Source organism: Frieseomelitta varia, unplaced genomic scaffold, assembly GCF_011392965.1.
Source record: "Frieseomelitta varia isolate USP_RPSP 00005682 unplaced genomic scaffold, Fvar_1.2 scaffold_35, whole genome shotgun sequence".
Classification (NCBI taxonomy): domain Eukaryota; kingdom Metazoa; phylum Arthropoda; class Insecta; order Hymenoptera; family Apidae; genus Frieseomelitta; species Frieseomelitta varia.
Genome location: NW_025110090.1, coordinates 70269 through 93583, shown reverse-complemented (window position 1 = coordinate 93583; position 23315 = coordinate 70269). Strand labels below are relative to the sequence as shown.

General features: G+C 37.1%; 2 protein-coding genes across 3 annotated transcripts; one reads left to right on the top strand and one right to left on the bottom strand.

Annotated features, from left to right (window-relative positions):
* Window positions 1–318: 318 nt before the first annotated feature.
* On the bottom strand, window positions 319–3125 carry LOC122530633 (elongator complex protein 4). 2 transcript variants are annotated; one of them, XM_043657753.1, is made up of 5 exons: window positions 2921–3125; window positions 1511–1546; window positions 834–1453; window positions 551–763; window positions 319–475 (listed from the first exon to the last, which is right to left on the bottom strand). In XM_043657753.1, the coding sequence occupies exons 1-5, from the start codon at window positions 2979–2981 to the stop codon at window positions 365–367; spliced, it is 1041 nt and encodes a 346-aa protein (XP_043513688.1). In that variant the 5' UTR covers window positions 2982–3125; the 3' UTR covers window positions 319–364. The 2 variants fall into 2 exon arrangements, with proteins under 2 accessions (XP_043513688.1, XP_043513687.1); XM_043657752.1 differs by having other exon boundaries at window positions 1618–3069.
* A 447-nt stretch (window positions 3126–3572) lies between these two features.
* LOC122530635 lies at window positions 3573–5454 on the top strand. The gene has a single exon (XM_043657755.1). The coding sequence runs from the start codon at window positions 4454–4456 to the stop codon at window positions 5033–5035; it is 582 nt and encodes a 193-aa protein (XP_043513690.1). The 5' UTR covers window positions 3573–4453; the 3' UTR covers window positions 5036–5454.
* The last annotated feature ends 17861 nt before the right edge of the window (window positions 5455–23315 follow it).

Here is a 23315-nt window from a genome sequence, read left to right as displayed (position 1 = left end):
GTATAATTGAATTACGATTTAATCACGAAATATATTTCAAAGAAGTCGTTTTAGGTGATTGTGATTAAACGTTGTAATGTCAATATTTTTAATATTTATAGTAAAAATTACTTATAATTTGATACTATAGAGTAGGTAAACGCGTTATGCGTATTATTGTGTGTCCACGAAGCCTATCTCCGCTCGTCTACATTAATTCACGGCGTTCTATACACTTCTAATTCAAATATTACATATTACGTTCGTATGTAGGTTATTTACTGCTAACTTTTATCAGCGAGAAAATTATTTTTATGAGGAAACATAAAAATAATTAGGTTTTAATGTTACTTAAAAAATATATTGTTACAAGCATTATATTTGTTTAAAAATCTAACAAGTTCTTATCTGGTAGACTAGAACATCCAAATTGAGGTATCGTCTCATCTTGTTCTCTTTGAATAGTATCGCTTAATTCAGGTGGTAAATGTAAAACCTAAAATAAAAACATACGTATATTCAACCAAATTTTAATTTAATTTAAATTAATTGAATAACTTATGAAGTTTACCTCAATAACAAATTTCTTGCGACGTAATTTGAACACAAGATCTCGCGATTCCGGATTATGAGGTGCTATAGTATTTAAAGCTAGCATCTTCCGAAGATGCAGTAAACCATGATAATCTTTAAATAATGGATTTGTCTCTTTCTGTGAGCCTGCAAATGATTCCAGTCTAACTGCGACATCTGATATGTGCTCAATTCGTTGTGCAATAATATTCTAAAAATTAATGATAAAGAAATTTACATGAAGAAATTTAAAGAACAAAGAACATAAATGTGAAACGTACTGAATTATCAAAACATTGTGTAGGTACTGTTATCACTCCAACTGCATAAGAATATCTTAAAAGTGCTCTAAAGTAATATAAAAATTTTAACAAATCTTGGCACGAATCATCTTCAGAATCACTGCACCATAATCTAGATCCTAAGCAGTGGATTGCGATTCTCAGAACTTGTCTTTTTGTAGGTGTCTCTGAGATCGAGTATTGTCCCTTCTTCAGAGTTTCTTGGATACATTTTAATAAATTTGAATATGTCGCATTGTTGAAGGAATTGTTCTTTTCTGGACAACTATCATCATACCATTGTGTTATATTTGCATTTTCAATTACTTCTTTTTCTATTTTTTTCGTAAGATCATAGAAATGACCAAAAACTTGTCCTCCAGTTGGAGAGGTATCAATTACTTTCATATTTTGATACCTCCAAGCAATTTTCATTTGTTCATCAGAATTGGAGGGTTGATTAATTGATGTTGTATCTGTTATAACAGCTGGTATATCTGACGCAAGCCGTGATGTTTTAACATCTTTAGATCCAATTAATAATGGTTGAGCTGTAGTTACACCTTCAGCCATAAAATATTGTAACATGATTTTCGCATATGTACCATACTCGTCTTCCTCTGAAAATTTAATTTTAATCATTCTATACATTTTAATTTAGTATATTTATTACATACCAATAAGAAACAAAGAGCCAAGAGGTAATCCGCCACCTATAACAATAAATTAAAATATGATAATATAAAATAAAACAAAAATTGTTTTACTGCAATATAACTCTAACCTATTATATGATCTAAAGAAGGAATTCCAGTTGAAATAAGTAATTGTGAATTTTTTATTGAAGGTTTAGTTCCTGGTATAAAGGGAATTCTATTACCCTTTGCTGTACTTAAATCCATTTTTCAAATCACTGTTTACAATATATTTTGATTCACATATAATGACACTCCTTGTTTGCATTTAGAGGTTATATTCATACATATAGATTAAATTTGATATATTATTAAAATATAATATACGACATTTATAAAACAATAAAATCATCGAAACATATACAATTATCTTATAAAAATCTAAAAATTTATAACAATTAGTATATTTATAACAATTTATCAATCGAAGCAGAAATTTTTATTACGGCAAATAGGCGGAAGATGGCAACACATGCAGCTGGTTTACAGTCGATAGCTGACGCCTTTCATAGTTTGTAATTCTTCAGCTAGGAAGCCGAATATTTTCAGTTATAATTTAGCGATTATGTTTATCATACATAGCTTTTTGCATAAAAAGTAGATTTCTGTTTAAACTATACTACTTATCCTTCAATTTACAACTTTATTAAGCATTTTGGAAGCATTTATATAACGTGTATAATTGTTTAATCGTACGTACATCATTAATTTATTGTAAAATGTTTACAACAAACAGACTAATTTATTTTGATCTCTAATACATTTAAAAAAATATTGAGTAAGTAACAGAGACATTGTCAAATTGTATAAAATAATTTTCAGGAGTTATGCATCACTTTTCGAAAAGACTTAACGGCAGACTACGGAAACGCGTCCCTGCGTTAAAGATAGGGGGAGCCCATAGAAGGGAAATGAAATACGTCAGCCGAAGAGGAAGAAAGAGGGACGTAGTCTACGAAGGAGATAGAAGAGGAGCAAAGAGAACGCGTGAGTAACCAGTCTCGTACACGTTAGATTCAAAGCTGTAGCACAGGCAGTTGTGCACAGGCACGGTATAGAGGTATCCGACCAACAGTGAAGAACCCCTCCCTGATACTATATCCCGTCTTTCTCTCCCACTGGTGTATTCTGTTCGACCATCTCGCTCCTACTTCTCCTACCATTTCCCCTACCAACGATGTGTTTTCTTTTTCCAGCGTACTCGTGCAAATCTATCGATCTTTCACTCGCTCCGCCGGTCGTCTCTTTTCTTTCCACGGACAAGCCGGAGCACGCTGCCCTCGCTCAACTACCTGTTGTGACGTCCAACGTGCACTCGGCGACGCACCGGGACAATCGAGAGATTCAGCGCACGCGGCATGCGCTGCTGTTTTCCGTATATACTGTGTGTACCTTTCCTCACGGTCGGTAGGACGCTCGTGCATCGGCCACCGCACGCAAGGAAGTCTTTCATTGGTAAAGCGTGTGTCTGATCTACAAACCGAAGCTGATATTAACTCGCGAAAGACTTGCCGCGCACTTCCACTACGCTCTCGCTTTCCGTCTCTCGCGTAGACGCGCGACTCGTAACGCGACGCGACACCACGAACGAGGCAAAAGAGACGGAGAAAGAAAAAGGAAGGAAGAACATTAGAGTGAAGCTCTTATTGATAAGTTGGAGTTGGACTTTAACGACTAAAGAGGGCATTGGAAACATATTTTTGAATGTATACAAGAGACAATACATATTGGTTTTCCTATTGCTTCGCACGTCAACTCTTATCGATTATCACTTTGGTAAATCGTAACTGTTTCTGTTAATTTGCATATTTTTTTAGTGAACTATAAAATAGGGTAATTTGTATCCTATTAATCTTGTTTTTTTTTTTTTTTTTTTTTTTTTTTTTTTTTTTTTTTTTTTGGAAAGAGTGTGTTAATTCAATTCTGTTTTAATTTTTTATATCCAATAACTAAAATATTCATAGCCCTGTACGTATTTATTTTATGCCGAAGGAAGAAAATGAACATTTATTTCAAATACGTTGATTGTAAATTTATATCACGTAACTTTATATTTTAACTTTACTAAATTTCTGAAAATTCTTTGTTAAAAGACATTTGTCACAAAAGAGAGCAACATATCCGTGACAGAAAACATAATTTTCGTAATCGATAAACGTTCATTATTTACACCGAACAGAATCTAAGAAAGTATGACTTTCATACGTGGCGCCAACTATGCTTAGTTGCAAAGATCACTATCAGATGGCGTGGCAATTTGGGCGCCTCTTGTATAAACGGAGTTTCCAGGCCCTGAACTTAGTCGCGCGCGGTGAACGTTCCGTCCTACTGTCGAATCTTCGCGCGCGTCTCGTCAAGAGTGACAGTTCGAAAACTTAACTTTTAACACAAGGTGACTAACTTCATTTGTAACGTGTCGTTTGGATCGTCGTTCTCGCGATTGTTCGCTGAGTTGAAACAGAGATTGACGAAGGACTGTAAGTGGGTATCGAACGACAATATCAACGAGGATTTATATATATGTCGTGTGTTTTATCGTGCGTGCCGGCCGTGCACGCTTGTACTCTGTTGTATTTTGTGTACGTACTGTCGAGGATTGAGTGAAATCTAGTGGAAACGATCGGACAATCGACGCGAAGTTCAGTGCATCGTTGAAAAAATAATCGGCTGGCAGAGAGGACAGGAGGAAGTTGAATCGCGCGGTGCAGCGGTGTCGAGGCGCGAACGACGCGACGATACATATATTCCAAATGCGTCTTGACCGGAAGTTGAGGATCGTCGCATTGGCAGGGTGGCAGAGGATGCCCGGCTGGAGGGCAGCGGCGGGAGACGAGGTCGTAGCAGTAGCAGTAGCGTGCGTCAGGCGCTTCGGTAGCAGAGGTTCTCACTGAGCTGGCTTACTCTGCGGTGGATTTAGGGGGCTGTATGGAGGCCGGGGGGCTCCTGCCCCGCCAGCCCCCGCAAGGCCCCCCCGGCACCGCGCCTGGCCCGATTTCGGTCTGCGTGGGCCAGGCTCCTAACACCAACGCTAATAACGCCAACAACGTAAACAATCTGCAGAATACCGTTCTGGCCCAATCGGCCGGGATTCACGATTTAAACGCGGCCGGCCAGTTGAACATAACGAGCCAGCAGCTGCAGTTGCAGCAACAAATGGGTCAAGCACCTGGTATGGGTGAGGTACTCACCCCCAAGAGACAGGCGGTCGTCGATCGTCTCCGGCGTAGGATCGAAAGTTATCGGCGTAGACAGACCGATTGTATACCGAGATTCGACCAGAGCTTCAACGGCCTGTGCGAGCAAAATATTCAGGACACGCTGGTGCTGAAGCAACGATTCCTCGAGAGCAAGGCGAAACGACAGGCGAAGAAAACGGACAAGAAGCAAAGTGAGCCGGTCGGTCTCTCCAGCGTTCACGTGGTGAGTCACATTTACTCTACTTGTTGGCTTTCGTTCCGAGTTCCTTCCTCGTCGCGGTGTCGCGCACGCTTACACAAACCAGTGTAGCTGCTCGCGCTGGCGCGCGCGTGTGCACGCGCGCGCTCGCACGTACATGCTGGTCTTCAACCTTCTTCTTTTTTCTTCTTCTTCTTTCTCCAAACTTCTTGTTGCGACTTCTTCTCTTTCGCGCACGCGACCTTGTTATTTCGTGCACTCGCTACCGTCCGCCAATGGAAAAAAGATTAATGACGCATCGCGTACGCGATGACAACGGACGACGGACCGTATCGTTGTTTGCTATTGTGTTTGCCCGCCCGGAACGATTCGAGTTCCACTCGAAACATCGCGATAATCGGCCGTTAACGTTCGTCGTAAATTGTCGATGATGTATGTTACAAATTTTCTCGTCGAAAATGAAACAGGCTCAGGGAGGGTGGGGGTATTTACGACCGAGAAAGCCCTCTTCTTCTTCTTCCTTTCTTTTTATCGACGATATCGTAAAATCCACGTGTAGGCGCGGACGTGCGCGCACATGATTCAGAAACGGCGAGGGTCACGCGATTGAGAACATCTAAACTGTGTAGTATACATATAGCGAGTAAGCGGCACTCGGCAACTTGCCGGGTCAAGATTCTACTACACAGGTTCGGAATCGAAGCGCGGGCGTAATGAAATACCACGCTCTTTACACCTATCTACCGAGTTTCATTTACAAATCGCTCGATGGACTGTTGTTGCGCGCTGATAACAATAATCCCCCCTCAACGTTTCCCCCGCTGAAATTTCGAAATATTTCCTGGCAATTTGACAGATATTTCTGACAGTTCACGGTTTTAAGGTCGCATAGTTGTTTTAGTAATATACGGTAGCTATAGCTAAGCTAAGAATACTGACGAAATCTATGTAGAAATAAAGTTGCTGTTATTGTTTATATTAAGCAAATTTTTTATGTGATACGATATAATACCTGTTGATGCACAAATAGAAGCCGATCCTGGAGTACGCTCGTGTTAGAAAACATTCAATTTACTGTAGATTGCTGCTATTGTTCTATATGAGGTTTCGAACACATGAGTCATCCAATTAAGCGCATAATTTAACAATTACGTGTAGCGCGTCCAGTCGTATGCAAATGCCAATCGTACATGAAATTCAATTCATTCTTATCTATATTTTCCATCGTGTAGGGCCAATAGATTAATTCGAATAATTCGGTATTTATAAATTATAGAAATATCTTTCTACCATGCTCGATTCTTCATAAAATTATTAATTAAAAACAAACGGAAAAAGAAAAAAAAAAGGAAAAAAAAGGATTCGAAACTTTCATCTAGAATGTTTGATATGTAATCTTAAAGTTTTATTATTGCAGAATGTATAGTTTTTTCAATTATTAATTTCTGGAAACGAAAGATTTTGTTAAGAAATAAATCACGCATAATCTTGGTATTTAGTTTCCTTTCTCTCAATTTCGAGGCATTATTCGAACATTTAATCATCTCGGAAATATAGGTCAACTTGGGAAGCATCCGATAAAAAAAAGTAGATGTTGCAAGCTACGTCTTGCGAAGTACGATACAACGCCTACGACAAGCGTTAAAATCCAATATTTTCTAAAGCCCGGACATTTGACGACTTTAGAGAAATATCATCCCCTTCCTTTCAGATCGTTTTTCACATTGAAAAATGAGCGCTTAGTTGCTTCGCGAATATTCGATGAAATGACAATAATAAATTTTACAAGATACGGTTTATAAAGTGCAACTGGAAATATTGCCTATCCCGTATCGATAAAACCTGACCTTTCTTCAGCTGCTTTTTCCAACGTTGCGTGGGTGTTTTAAACAACGAGTGTGTTTTAAAACGGATCCTTTAAAAGTACGAGAACTTCTTTTACTGTAAAACGTTAAATCGTTCTATTCCCGTACGATTGACGCAACGGGTATCAATTCCCCGCTGTTGCTCTCTACCAGATTATTTTTTAAATTAGAACTCGTCAATAATAACGAGTAAACAGAAATATTACAAAGGATATATATTTAACATTTTTTTTTTTTTTTTTTTGAAGTCTATCTTATATAAAAGTGGAGTATAAAGTCTCGGACGAACCTCCCACTTTGATTCCTGGAAAGAGATTTATCTCCAGATCACGTGGCGCAATGTAATTCGTAGATATGCAAGTACTTATCTGTACGAATGGTAGCAACGCTACAAACTGTTGGTTTATTCAATTTTTCACGAGAAAACGGCCATCTATCTCCATGGCACCCTTTATCGCCATGGCAATGTCGGTCGTTCGCGTCGTTAGAGAAGCGATTCGAAACAGGTGGATGTGCATCGAGGTATCGTTAAGTCGTGTGGGCTCTCTGCCTACGTTGCTTACCTGTAGGCGTTCGATTCGAGACGTCCCATATTAACCTTGGATTTACGTCAATGCAGGGGCGTTTTACGCCGCGCCGGCACGGTGCAACGTCATTGTCACGAACTTATACGCGATGCGTTTATGCCGACCTTCGTTGCAACTTGCTGACAACTTTCCCCCCTGCAACAAAGCATAAATGTCCTTTCTATGTTCCTTTCCTTTCCTTTTTTTCAACTCTTAAACTTCTTACCAAAGACTGAAAACCGAAATATTTTGAGGTTTATACGTATTATACGTATTTTATCGGTATTTGATGTCCACAACAGTAAAAATACCGAAATATATGCCGCTTTACTGACGAAAACACATTTTTCATTTTCTACGTACAGTGACTCTTATTAACACTCCGCCTACTGTGCCGGGATCACAGTTTTGACCTGTGCTGGAATTGTGTTAGGTATGGGAGTTGCTTGTTTAGTGATTGCATTATGCGGCTGTGTGCCATGTGTTCGCCAAATTGCCGAAGTGACGACGACTAAAGACGAAAAAAATCAGTTTCTGGTAACGTTCTGGGGAAAAAAGATCGCAAATCGAAACAATTTTTTATTTCAAAGTTTATTTTATATTTTAGTGTTTTTATTATTGTTTTAGTATTTTAGTATTTAGTATTTAATAGTTTGCATTATTTTTTTTTTAGTATTTTATACTATTTTTGTATTTAGTATTTAGTATTTTATATTATTTTTGTATTTACTATTTTTAGCACCATTTTAATATTTTACTATTTTTATTATTAATTAACTGTTTTTATTATTATTTTTGTTCTTTTTATTACTTTTTCCGTTGTTTCTATTTGTTGACGCAATGTCTTCGTTGCCAACGAGCAATCTTTCTTTGTCTTCTTTTGCTCAATCTGCACAAGACGTTCCTTACAGTGAATGGCATAAATATATAGGAAATATATATAACTTTATTATTCATGTGACTATTATTTGTTCCTCATATTCCTACATGTTCCTATATGAGTCGGGTGTCTGTCAATGTGTTGGTACAATAATGGTGAGGACTTTGGTCTTCAGCGACTGTACAGTACACCCTGTACAGCATCAGTGAGCCGTCCGGACAACCCTATATATATCCGTGTGGGTTAAAATGACCCCGGCACAGGACGCTGAGGTTCAGTAGGAGGGTTAATATTCTGACATCATACTATTCAAAATATTGTTGTGGATTTCGATTGTTTGTAATAGTAAATTTGTATTAATTTTTTAATAATATAATAGAACATTCATTACAGTAACATTATAGTAACATAAATTTTATTTATTTATTGCACATACTTTTCTTAATATCAAACAATAAACTGAACTATGTCGAGTGGCAAAAATATTCGGACATTTGAGGAACTACAATATTTGAACCTGAAAATTGTTAACATAAACAATAATTAATATTTTGTTAGGTAGCCCTTAACTTCAATAATATATCGCAGACGCTTAGGCATATTTCCAGTAATTTTTTTTAAGTAATTTAGCAGAATATTTTTCCATTCTACGATTAATCGTTGTTTTAATTCCCTCTTCTATTTATTGACGTACGACAATTAGTCATTTTTCACCAGAGAAAAAGGAAAAACGTATCGAGAAATCGGTCATCTTTTAAAATTAACTAAGAGTATCGTGGCTGATATTGTATGGAGATACAACGATGAATTACTATTAGATATAACAAAGGATACGCGTCATCAAATTTATTATCGGCAGCTTTATGAAAACATTTAGTCATTGTCTCCTTTTCCTTTTCTAATATATTAATATTTTATTTACCGGTATTATACCGGTATTATACCGGTATTATACATCTACCGACCTAACATCGTTTTGGTAGCATCATATCGGTATTTGCACCATTTTGGTTTCATCGAACGTAATCGAATAGTAATCTAAAAATAATGGTATTTTACCGGTATCTGTAATACCGATTCGGTCTCTGCTTCTTACACCCACTTCTTTCTTCTGTCACCAGAGTAATGCTATCCTGTCATGATACTTTGTACTGGAAGTAGGAAACGGAGCGATCGTTGCGTAGCGCGCTGTTTTAATTATAAACTAGTGTCGCAACTCGGGATTTTATCTGCTGTTAATACCCGATCTCGATGGAAGTGATATTACGGCAGAAAAAATCATAATTCTTTGGGAGATTTAATTTTCAAGTTAGTAGAACTCTAATTAGTTGATCGCCGAGAGCAAATCGAGCATTTGCAGGGTTCACGGCAATCACGGCTTGTTCTTTAGATGTCCGGTTTTTTTTTTTTTTTTTTTTTTTTTTTTTTTTGTTTTTTTTTTTTTTTTTTTTTTTTTTTTTTTTTTTTTTTTTTTTAATGGTTTTGTTTTTTATTCTTCTGTTTTTACGCTTTTGTATTTTATTCTTTTCGCGAAGTTTATGGATATGCTTCTCAGTGTTGGCTCGTCAAATTAGAAGCATTAAAAGCTTAAACCATTTAGGGAATTTATAACAAGATCCCTAAATCTCAGTCAAAACAGTTTTGTTTAAAATGTTTCCCAATATATCACAACGTATTTTTACGTAAATGAAATAGTTGTGACTTCTTCAAAATAATTTAACAATTTACTATGTTATTATTACATTGTCATTTGATAATTTAATTCTTTTGATTTAAAAATTAAATACTATCTTCTTTTCTATCGTTGAAAATTTAAAATTAAGATCGCGATCCATACGTGTGTCGCGACGATCAACGTGCTAAAGTATAAAATGAACGTCGAAGGGTCGAATTTGAATTTCGATCGATGCTACCTGCGCTACTTGTGTTATTTGTGCAACGTTGAGACATTGCCCGAGTGCTTGATTTACTGACAATCCATTATCACTATCTAATGGTTAATCGCATATTAATGTTGGAGGTAACATCTCGTTAGTTGAATAGGTACGATACTGGTGATAAATCTTGGTTGATTCGGTTATCTTACCTTGAGATTTGTGCGTTTCAGTTTCGAGTAAATAAATTTTGAATTTTAATCATTCTCGCGTATTACGCTATATTTATTACTCAAATATGAATCTCTCTCTCTCTCTCTCTCTCTCTCTCTCTCTCTCTCTCTCTCTCTCTCTCTCTCTCTCTCTCTCTCTCTCACTTTCTCTCTCTCTCTCTCTCACTTTCTCTCTCTCTCTCTCTCACTTTCTCTCTCTCTCTCTCTCTCTCACTCACTTTCTCTCTCTCTCTCTCTCTCTCTCTCTCTCTTTGTTTGTCTGTCTGTCTGTCCGTTTCTCTGTCATTAAGCACTGCTATACGATACAAGAGACTGTTAGAGATAGTTAGTCGAAGTATTTCCTGTTGTACATCAACTAAAATACTACGTTGTCCTTGGGAGCCCTAATTTCTATTTTCAAGGCTCGGTCGCTCGTTTTCGATTTTCATATTGTGTTTTTAATCCTATTTTATTTCAGTAGCTTTTAATTACTCAAAGAAAATTTAGTCTGCAGTAAGTTTATGAATATTTTCGATATTGACATTTTGTTGCTCGTTTAGGATTCTCATTGTATTTGGTCACGAAGAGCTTTATTGTTGTTACACTAAGGTCTGTTACCTAGGGCCAAAATACACGTATGAATCAGTCGAAGATACCTTTGTACCTGCGTATGCTATTAACTAAGGGTGCTTACCTTTTCTTTGTCATTGTACTTTTCGGGCTCATTGCCAATCAGGTTACTTTAACTAGCAAATGAGGAAAATTTTCGATCTAATTGCCAGCTTAACCCCTCTTTCTGTTCGAAAGTTTTCGTGTCTTTCATTTTTCAACTTCATTCCATTTTCGATTTCGGTCGAGGAAACATCTAAAGAGTTTCGTTCAACGCGCCGTCTTGTTCAGTGTACAAAGTGTACAAGTGTACAGAGTGCATAAAGTGTACAAGCTCGCTTGTTTTACTCATTTCTCATAGTTGTTGTGTGGTGTTTTTCAAATTCTTTTTCAACATTTTTCTCTCATTCGGCTTTACTGTTTCTTGTCCTTTGAAATATTGTTCGTGAGCAACGTGTGGTACGATTCCTGGTATCAAAAATGCGAATCCTTCGGTCCGAATACGAGCGGATGCTTAAAGAGAAGAAGGTAAGTCGTGTAATCTAGAAATTTCTATTCAAGAACTCATTCGCACTTTCTTTGTTAATAAACTCCAACAGAGAAGATTTGATTTCAATTAATCGAACATTCTATCGAGTGTTCATTGAATTATTTAATTAGTATTTGCCGAATTTTATCATATTAGCCCGTTTATTTTATTCATTGATTCAAAGCAGAAATTGAATTCGAAAGTTTAATCGATACTCAATAGAAATTTACAAAATTCTACATATTTCAAATTGTACTTTGTTTTGCCGATCTTCTTATAATTTATTAAATATGTAGAATTAATATCAACTGATCGAGTACAAATTGTTGGAGTTTTGCGCAATTGCTATAGGTACATTTATTTAATCGAGCGGCCGAGTATAAATCGTACTTCAATGTACTATATTTTGCCAATTGATTTTATTCCAATGCCAACGAATCTTTTCAATATCGATTCTTCACAAAGGAATTTTACGTTTCTTCGATTCGAAGTAACAATCGTGTACTCGAGTCTGATAAAACTTTACTCGTATCTGGCATTAGAATATGTCTAGTGAAGTTTTATTATATTATTTTATCATATCATTATCCAGAAAAAAACCTCAACGCGCGATTCGCTTGTCCAATGCAACGAATCGATGAACATTAAATAATAAAAAGTTTTTAAAATTCAAGAGCTGTAACGTAAGATGTCTGATCGCATCGAAATTAAAGCGAAACCAAAAATAATACATCGACACGGTGTTTGCAGAAGACGATAAGCGATGATAAGTGTATCAAACCAACCGTTTATACAAATGCGCAACGTTGCTTCTTATCCACGTGAAAATGACCGATCCCTATTCACGACAGTTTTTTTTCTTCTTTTTCATTGTTTCTGTAACTGATTTCTATAGCGTATGCCAACTGAAAAGCAAATCGCACGAAGATCCTTTGTCCTCGACAAACTTTTCTTGTATCATCTACCAGCAATCTACTAGAAAATTCGAAGCGTACTGTTGGAAATAATCATTCGAATGGTATTCAACTCGAAATTTTCTTGATTATATCTTTCTAACGTATGATATCGTTTAAAATTTAAAACAATCAAGTCAGTTGCTAGAACAAGTATAATATAAGAGTTAATGATACACAGTTTCAATCTTTGGAATAATAATAACCTCCAACGTTTTTCAAACTTTCGTAAGAAGCAATGAGAAGTCTAGTTTATCTCTTCAGAAATTTCTTCTTCTGAAATTCTTTTGTTCTTTTCACGCCGTTATTATAGCTTTCACTCTAGGCGTCTGTTCAGATGTTATACTATTGTACCTCGTGTTATACAACACAAAATGTATACATTCATTATAATTATCAACAAATTATAAAAAGAGGAAGTCCAAGGTAGATTCTAGTACGACGATTCTAGAAAGGACAGTCGAGTGCAGAGAACAAAGAGTTAACTTTCAATTCGCTTGACAAAGCTTCGATTGTCTAGAATATTTCACCAGGCTAGTGAAAATAAATGATTCGCAATATGGAGAGATTTTCTTCGACAGTGCATTTTTTTTTTTTTAATATTTGCGTGAGCCCTCGTAAAAAGTCCCTAGGCTGCAGATAACATCTTTCTGCATTTCTCTTTCATTTCAATTTACTTGCTCCAATTGCCAGCGACGCTAGTGCTAATTATAACAATAATATTATCAGCAGAGGGTGTCAAACGAGACAAATCCAGCGGCGTGAAAAAGAAAAAGAAAAGGAAAAAAAACGCGAATGCAAATCCATCTTTTTAAAAGTTGTCGCTTGTGCATGCATGCATGCAGGCAGTGTACGGAGACACGTCTCGCCCCGCGTCACGGAACCGATCGTATCGGGGAAAAGGTGACGGTTAAAATTGTCGTCACATGAAACTTTTATTAGCTTCGTGTTTAATTGGTCGATTAAATGATAGATTAAATTAAAGGCGAGAGGGAAAGAGAGAAAGGTGGCGGTAAGTGAGGGAGGAGAGGGTAGGGGAGAGTTTCAGGCAAGAGGAGAACTGGATGTGTGTATGTGACGCGCGAGACTTTGTGTGAAAGTTCGAAGCGTCCAGCGTTCGCGCATTGTTCGATGCTCGTCGTGTAGAACGTGAAAGCGAACTATTATTTATAGCGGGATAAATAAAGGAGGTTTGCTAATTGAGCGAATGCGCGCGCGCGCGCGCGCGCGCGCGACTTTTTAAATCCGGGAAAAAAATATTTTGCAGGCGAGCGGTGATAATACGCTATAATTTCGACGAGGATAAAGTGAAAAAATAAAGGAGAGTCCGACTGTTGTTTTTACTGACAGGAAGTGCGAAACTACGTTACTTATACATTGTTTCAAAAAAAAAAAAAAAAAAAGAAGTCTTCGCTTCTTAAATCTTAAAGTCAGAAAGAAATTAAGATACGAACAGCCTTAAAGGCTGAATATATAATTACGAGAAAAGTATCCAACGGTACTTGTTATATTATTTATTAAACTGTTTTCTGCTCCTTTCACTTCGCTGCCGGGAAGGAAAATGCACGAACTTCGCGCAGAATTTACAGGAAACTTTTGAATTATAAGACGAAACCGAGATATTCTCATTCGCGTCAGATCTGTCATGGTTGTTTGCACAGGTTGCTCCGACCTAATGTTTTCTTTTTTTTCTTTTTTCAAAATTGAAACACTTCATAGGGGTGCGCGAGTAGCCCGACGATTTCAGATCGTGTTGGAAAAAGTTCAAGGGGAATAGCATCAGGGGTGGGCATTATTTGAATAAAATTTTATTCAATCGCTATTTCGATAAAATTCTTCGAATAAAATTTTATTCGTATAACATTTCGAATAAATTCTTCGAATAACATTTTATTCGAAATATTTACTGAAATAATGTAAAGAAAATGAGTCAGGAGTTTCCTTTTTTCACAATTTTGGTTTATTTAATAAATTTGCCTTTAGTACAATTTTTCGTTCGAACATTTCGTTAGTTAATCTGTTTGCTTTAGGCGAGTTTGTTGTCGTTGCAAATGAAAACAAACGTTCTACTAGAGCAGAAGATCGCGGAGTGTTATATTTCAAAAATATATTTTTCATTATAGTATATGCGTTCAGAGATGTGTAATCATTTCTATTGTCTGTAAAATGTTGTAGTACAAGAATTTCTACGTTATCATCTGTTTGTAAATGTCGGTCGGTTGAAGTAGATTCCGCTTTATTAAATATTAAAAGCAAAGCAAATTTATTAAATAAATCAAAATTGAAAAAAAAAACTACTCCGACTCTTTTTTTTTTACATTATCTCAGTAAATATCTTGAATAAAATTTTATTCGAAGAATTTATTCGAAACGCTGTTCGAATTTTATTCGAATAATGCCCAACGTTAATTCTATCCCCCTTGAACTTTTTCCAACTCGATTGGAAATCGTCAGACTACCCGCGCGACTTTGTGTAAGCCCGACCCGGACAGTCGGGTACGCGCACATCTCTACCACTTCAGCGATACGCTTGATGTGTAGAATATTTTAATCACCATCGGATGTTGATAATTCGTCACGACGTAGATTGCGATGGGGGCCTTCTACGCTGTTATCAAAGTCTCACGATTTTCAGCTGAAATTAATCACTCGTTTTTATCTGTGTCGTATTATTGCGTAGATCCGCGTCTAACTCTCCACGTTGGAGTTTATTAATGTACACCTATTACTTTCACTAAATCTTCGTTTACCTTATCTTCATTGGTCGAAGAGTCGCGCGGACTATTAACAACGCTTTGAAAGTTCAATTCGTTTGCATCGGTTTAACCATATATCCGTGATTTTTTTTTTTTATTTACATAATTGAGTGTGCCTCGCCGGCCTTGATAGGAAAAAGATAAGACGAAAGTCTCGTTACATATTTTATCGTGTTTAAATTGATTCTGAAATTAAAAAACATTCGACGATTGAAGATCGAGTATTAATATTTACCGTTAGCCAATCGCCTAACTATACGCTGTCCACAGATTTTATTAAAAAGAAGCAGAAAAAGTATCCGATGAATTGCAAACAACTCCAGTTCAAGACTGATTAAAAACGAAAAAGAGAAAAAAAAAAAGAGAGAAAATGTGGGAGATCTCCTCGTTCGGTTGGCTGAGTATCGAGTATCTGTTAATTCTTCGTTAATATCAGTCATTGTTCTTGAATTCTTTGCACAATTATTTCACGTAACGACAATGGGGAGGGGAGTAGAAAGTTTAACATCTTATCGCTTTAACAGTGATAGAGAGTATAAAGCGAATAGAATCGATCGTAGTGGTTCGAAAAATACAGCTTGGGTAATTCTAATCAGGATTTATCTGTCGATGACGTTATACGACAAGAATAAAATGTAATCTAATGTAATCTCCTACTTCATTAAATGCCCCTTGGCTTAACACTGGAACTGCCGAGATGGTCGAAATGACCAAAAATTTTAGAGACACGAAATAATGATTTTTCGAAGAATGCGCAAATGATAACTCGTGGAATTTATTGCACTAATCACTCAATAAATTTTACTTTAATGTTTCTGATGGAGATCTTATGCTTCAGTCGTCGGTGGTTCTAGTGTTGAGAATCAACGCTAAGTGCACACGCGCAAGTTTACGATCGCGTACACGTATCGTTAGATTATGCGTACAGCGACGTGGTTGCGTCTCGCTCATTCATAATGATGGCGACGAGGCGACTATACTATACATGCGTTGCAAACAATGAAGCAGCATGAGTAGCTCATACTTGCAAACCACAACGCGGGGAAAGCTGTGGGAATCGCGATTTCCGTTGGGAAGTTGACTGCGATGAACCAGATTCTTCGCGGGCCTTCGTCGTCCTTTTCAGCGTTCCCTTTCCATCGTTTTTTTTTTTTTTTTCATACGCGCACACGTTAGGGGTGTGCGGGTACCCGAAATTTCGGGTTCGGGTCGGGCGAGTAGCCTGATGATTTCGGGTAGTCCGACGATTTCGAATCGAGTTGGAAAAAGTTCAAGGGGGATAGGATCAGAGGTGGGCATTATTCGAATAACATTTCGGATAAATTATTCGATATATTTACGAATAACAATTTTATTCGAACACACAATTATTCGAATTGGGCATTATTCGAATAACATTTCGAATAAATTCTTCGAATAAACTTTTATTCGTATAATATTTCGAATGAATTCTTCGAATAACATTTTATTTGAAATATTTACTGAAATAATGTAAAGAAAAAGAGTCAGGAGTCCTTTCTTCACAATTTTGGTTTATTTAATAAATTTGCCTTTAGTACAATTTTTTGTTCGAACATTTTGTTAGTTAATTTGTCTGCTTTAGGCGAGTTTGTTGTCGTTGCAAATGAAAACTAGAGCAGAAGATCGCGGAGTGTTATATTTCAAAAATATATTTTTCATTATAGTATATGCAGAAGATCGCGGAGTGTTATATTTCAAAAATATATTTTTCATTATAGTATATGCGTCTACTAGAGCAGAAGATCGCGGAGTGTTATATTTCAAAAATATATTTTTCATTATAGTATATGCGTTCAGAGATGTGTAATCATTTCTATTGTCTGTAAAATGTCGTAGTACAAGAATTTCTACGTTATCATCTGTTTGTAAATGTCGGTCGGTTGAAGTAGATTCCGCTTTATTAAATATTAAAAGCAAAGCAAATTTATTAAATAAATCAAAATTGAAAAAAAAAACTACTCCGACTCTTTTTTTTTTTACATTATCTCAGTAAATATCTTGAATAAAATTTTATTCGAAGAATTTATTCGAAATGTTATACGAATAAAATTTTATTTACATCGTCGCTTGGAAATATATAGACTCTACTAGTCTCGATTTGGAGTGCATAATAACGTGTGAGAGAATTAACCTCTTGGCTATGGTGTCGCTTTTCAAAGTGTGTATCTAGATATGTATCGTTAGATATGACGCGATGACGATTATACTCGTCAAACACAGAATGCAGCCGCTGTAAAATTAAGTTGTAAGAAATTAATACTAGTATTTTTTTCAATCAGTAATTTCATCGTTTAACTTAATTGATATTAGTTAATAATAATTAATATTAATAGCAAAGAAATATTTAGAAGTGATGTGAAAAAGAACTTTAGTCTAAAAATGTTTGAAATTGACAGATATGTTTTATTTTTCACAAGAAGTTTAATTCAAGTAACAAATTGTAATTACTTTTCTCGTGTGACGAGTATAGTCGTTATTGGACAAAAAATTGCCATTTATTGACGGGTATATTCATCGTTCACAGCTGAGAGGTTAATAAAAGCCACGAAACCTTCGACTTGGAACAACTTTAACCCAAATGCAGTCTCGTATGCTTGAAAATGTACAATATATGTACATAAATCTTGGACTTATTTTGCTCTTCCTCGAAACACCGTGTATACATTTCAAATATAATCTCTCTCAGCGGAAAATTCTTTCCGCGTTAACACTAGAACTACCGAGATGGTCAAATTGTACTAATATAACAATTCACAATTTTTTGTTAGATATACAAATTTTCTTTCTTTGCAATTGCTTCAAAGATACTGGTATCTTTTTTCAGAATTAATATCGACTTCTATTTGGACAGAAAACACGTTTGTACAAATTTATTTATTTTAATTATCGTTATTAGAATCACGATGATTTATATGCAGGTTGTTAACAACGAAACTAAAAGACACGAACTATTATTTGTTTCGTATATTATGCAAATAACCATTCAACTGATCATTCTCCGCGGCGTTTACGCCGTTGGAATCACTTTGTCGTTATTTGTCCGCGTTCGTCCTTATTCAAGCTCGTCTAACGACAAGGATGACACGTGTCAGTACGCGCATCTCGAGGTATAAGTTCGCGGCCGGATCGACGACAGCGGTGCTCAACAGCAGTTACCTCGATGTCTCGCGTCCTCGATCACGAGTATATATGTAGTCGGCAACGCGAAAAGGATTCGAGGTTATTTGTTCATATTCGTTCTTATCCGACGCTACCTCGCCAGTGACTCACGTGCTGAATGCTGAACGGCCGCCGAGACTGGCGGGATCAGACACAGTGGTACTCCGATTCATGCTTCGCGCACGCGGGACCTCTTCAATTTTTTGACGAAATCAGGATTTTTTTTATCGTCTGTTCGACGACGTCTTTTTCTCCTTTTTTTTTTTGCTTCTTCCGGCCTCTTGTTTTTCTCTCTTAACTCTTCTTGTTACGGAACCGGATGAAGAGGTCCGGTCGCATCAATATTTTCTAGAGTCTTCTAAATCTGCGTGATTTTCTGGCACATTAAAATTTGGCAGTAGGAATTCCTTGTTTATTTACAAAGTCGATTCTCAATGAGCCGAAGGCGATGGGTTAAGCCCCGTTTCTCAGAAAAGACTCGGTCTGGACACTTTGCACCGTGAATTTTGCCGTGAACTGTTATCGTGACTGTTTCGTACAATGTCGAAACGATGTTTACTAGCCTACATATCTTTTAGTCGGCTCTTGGAACGCGATGGAAACAGTAACGCGCTGGTAACGTAGTAAATTAAAATTTCAGGGTACGCGGTAACTCGCTAGTCGCGAAAGCCAGCGATCGTGAAAATGAACGAGTGATCGGTTAGAAGGGGGACGGAAGTTAACGATTCTTTGCCACAGGGTGGTTTCGAAGCTTCTCCTTTCTGTGCAGGCAGTCGAGAACTCGACATTCGTTACGGCGTTGTTGTCATTACAGTTGCTCGACAACTCTTATTACGATCTATTAGTCAAACGCCCACTGACAATTTCTGGAGTATCGTATCGGTCGTCTCGGTGTCGTCTCTTCCCCGCCGCGTAGCGAACGCAATCATCGATCCTTTCAACGTCGCCTCCTCACAGCCATCCGGGGATTTTCTACTCTCTCGTGCAACAATTTACCGACTGACGACCTTGATGACGAATTGATTAGAACAAAATCAGAATTCGATCGAGATTGCGATTCCTGCCCTTGATTATGTATTGGGGAAGTTTTCGGATGTGTATATGTGCCGGTGATTATGAAAATGGCCTAGGTCATATCGTTTCTCGGTTTGCGTTTGAATAAATTGATAATTTGTTGAATTAATTAATTCAGTAATTAATTAATAATGAATAAGTTAAATTTGTATAAGTTTTTACACTATAAAACAAAATGTTTCGGGAAATATTTGGTCTTGTAAGATGAGAATTTATTACAACTCTGTGTGAACTTTTGTGCGTAGCTTCTAAGGAAATATGATTTCTCAAACTTTAAATGATTCGGGCCATTTTCAAAATTAACTGAATGTCCTGAAACTGACTTGCAACAGTAAGAAAACAATAAATTTTATTGTAAAAAAAATTTTTAATCAAATCTGTCAATTCACATTTTACAATTATGTTTCTAAGTAATTAATTTTTATCATTTCTGATTTGCTTCTCATCCTTCGGAATTGGTATTTCGAGTCTTGAGTGATTTAAAATATTTCTGGTAAATTTGTAGGATGTAAGGTAGTAAATCCTTAATGTCGTTATATTTTTCTTCTGTTATTACTCTGATGGTGATCTATAATGAAACTAGGTGGATATTTTCGTATATTTTTTACTCTTCTTATTGAATTTTCCAGCTGTCGAAATAAAATCCTTCTGCTTCATTTGTTCTACCAAAAATGAATTCTTTCTTCTACATAGTTATATTATATTATATTTTACATAGTTGTATTACATAGTTATATTATATTAAAATCACGATCGTTCGGCAACAATGAATGGCCAGTTGACCAAAAATTTATGATCATATACACGTTAGTGGTAATAGATTCAGCATACTGACGATCAGCTGGCGATAAAAAATTCCACCGAAACACGATTTAAAATCGATCAAACAACAATAGACCACACCATGACTGTAGATTATTATTCGTGATTGCTCTCCGTGATGCAGACTACTGCATTAATCTCTGAAAAGATGAAATTTAGTTTGCCACCAAATTGAATTTGCTCCTAAGTTGTCCACAGACGTCCTGCAATGTTTGTAAAGATCATTAACACGTTTTTTCAACGTTCACGGACAGTTGTTCCAGTATGTATCCTCCGTTCGTCTCGTCGATCCGCGTTTAGCCGACACGCGCGAATCCTGAGAGATCGTAAACTGTCTGGTGAGGCTCATTGACAGACTCGGTTCTCAATTCTACCAATGAGAGTGGACGATCGCGAGTGACTCGGTTCCCCGGGCAGAGAGAGAGAGAGAGAGAGAGAGAGAGAGAGAGAGAGAGAGAATGACTTGGGAACGAGTCTCGTGGCCTCCGTGCGTCGGTGTGACGTCTAACAATGAAGTAGAGAAACGGAAGGTAGGAGCGGAAAGTACGAGAGAAGAAGGAGACCGAGACTCTGTTCCACCTACGAGCTTGGAATCTGGTCGTCGTAGTCGTCGTCTGGTCTGGTCTGGTCTGGTCTGGTCTGGTCTGATCGTGACTGAAGCACCTCCGCCAAATAGGTCTACTCACCTTGGACGACAAGTTGACAGGACACACCGGGAGAAAAGGCACAGAAGGATACTAGACCGCAGAGGAGTGGTGAAGGCTGACGCGTCTTTCTCTATGCTCGTGATTTGCATCACGCGTCACGCACCAGGTTCACCGATTGGCCGGACCGGGACGACGGTTCTCGTGCGTGTGTCGGCTCTCGTTGCTTTTCGTTTCGTATATGTTCCTATTTAAGAGCATTTCGTGTCGGCGTCCGCGCCTGTGATCTACTCCGAAACGTCGAATTTTATATGGGTTGGCCAGAAAGTAATCGCCTTTTTCTATTGTTTTTTTTTTTTTTTTTTTTTTTTCTAATAGATGGATATCTACGTGTATATCTCAACTTCGTTTTTAAACAGCAGATTCATTCTGTAACACGATAGCTTGTTGGTTTAAAAAAAAATAAAACGATTTGTTTGGCGTCGATTTCGAAATTGGAGAATCAGAAAGAAACATTTTCGTTGTATCTTGCTGTGTTACTTTCGAACTTACTTTTGATGAAAAATGATCTCATCTTCAAACTACGGGTAGCGATAAAATTAGTTTGCTAATTGACGGGGATATTAAATCGTTCTTGAATAACTCTTTTTCGTCGAAAAAAGGAAAGAATCTTTTTGAATCACGAAGTTGTCTGAAAGATGACAAAAGGTAATCGAATAAAGTGATAGTCAATATATTAATAAAGCTTTTGTTTCACGTGAAAAATTCGCCTTTTGTTTGCACAGAAAAGGAAAAAGAAAAGCTTCTCCCTTTCCCTGACTTTCGCTCATGACGAGACCATGGATTCACGGATTTTTATATATGCATTTATGCATTCGTACGGTCGTAGGTCTTGGCAGGTTTCATTTACATATCGAAAGAGATAAGTTTCGGGATATGCAGGTTTACAGTTGTTTGAAAATTATTGATTCTTACAAAACTCGTATCGTGAAGGAATGCAAGTTAATTTTTAATATTTCTAATCTTTCTTCTGATGCAAGGAAACTCCAAATCTTCAGATAAACTTACAATTAGATTGCGACGGATCTTCGACCAGTTGGATTTTCGTTAGGACGCATGCGTGCCAACAGCGACTTCATGGTTCTGGACGCGTGGTAGTCTATGTTACGTAATGTTTATATTTCGAATAATATTAACAGTTAGTTTTATCATTTGCTTATTTAGACTCACACTGATGCTACAACTATGATAAATCCTTTACGAAAATTACGTAAAATAGATATCCACGTGTCCAGAACCATAAAGTCGCTGTTAGCACGCATGCTGATACTCCAGTGTTAAATGATTAATAAACGTTCTTCTCATTTTTTTCAAAAGAAGTTTTACCTTCGTGATGAGTAGAATACAAAAAAAAAAAAAAAAATTTTTTTTAGAAATTTAAGGTCAAAATTAATTTTACGGGTAGGTTCTTTACATGTATTTCCATCAAACCAAAAGTGTAGAATTCATCTGACTGCCACAGACAAAACCCTCTACATAGAAAAATTTTTTAATTTTAAAACAAGAGTTCAACAAAGTCTGATGATTACAACATGCGAATAGAACGATCAGTCAGAGTTTCTAATTCTTAAAAAATACTCGATAATTACTTTGGTTCTGATTTGGAGTTGAAAACGAAGTTTCAAAAGCGCCGTTGGTCCGCGGCATGCAATAAATAAATAAATAAATAAATAATCGCGGCAACGTAAGCGCAGCAGCAACGCACGCGTCTGTTTAAAGGTGTTATCTTCGTGAAATGCAGATTGCCTTGTGTTCAATTCGCAGAATCTCAAGGCTGCCTCGGCCGGCGTGCGCGATGCCTGCGCGAGATGTTTCGACCTGTACGCGCCGCCTGTTGTAACGCCGTAGCGTTATAACGGTGTACGGTCGAAGATAATTCCAGGACACGCCCTGGAATTATTTGTTAACGCGACTATTTGCGCCGTGTTTCGCGCAACCGACGAAAATTATGTCAGCCCCAGAAGCTCCGCGTAAGTTTTATCGCGTGGAAACTGATACGTCGGTCTCAGACACTTTGCGCGCGAACTTGCGACTTCGTTTCGCCGAAGACGTTCGTGAAATTCTTACTGTTACATATTTATTGCGCTTCTCGAAAGCTTTTCCGTAACGTTCGCTAATGATTCTACGAAATTCGACCCTTTTCACGCTTGGTTGTACGTTTAACGAGTTATCGTAACAACGAAACAGTGGAAGTATCATTCATGTGCCTCGAAAGGGCCTGTTTCATTATGTTTTGGTATAGAGCATGAAAGAATGTACGAGGCAGTCCGAATATCTTGTGTATTGTACGGTGAGCATCGTTCCTGACGCAACTTGAACTGATTAAAGAAACGAGTCGGATCGAAGAACTGTTTTTTTAAAAGTATC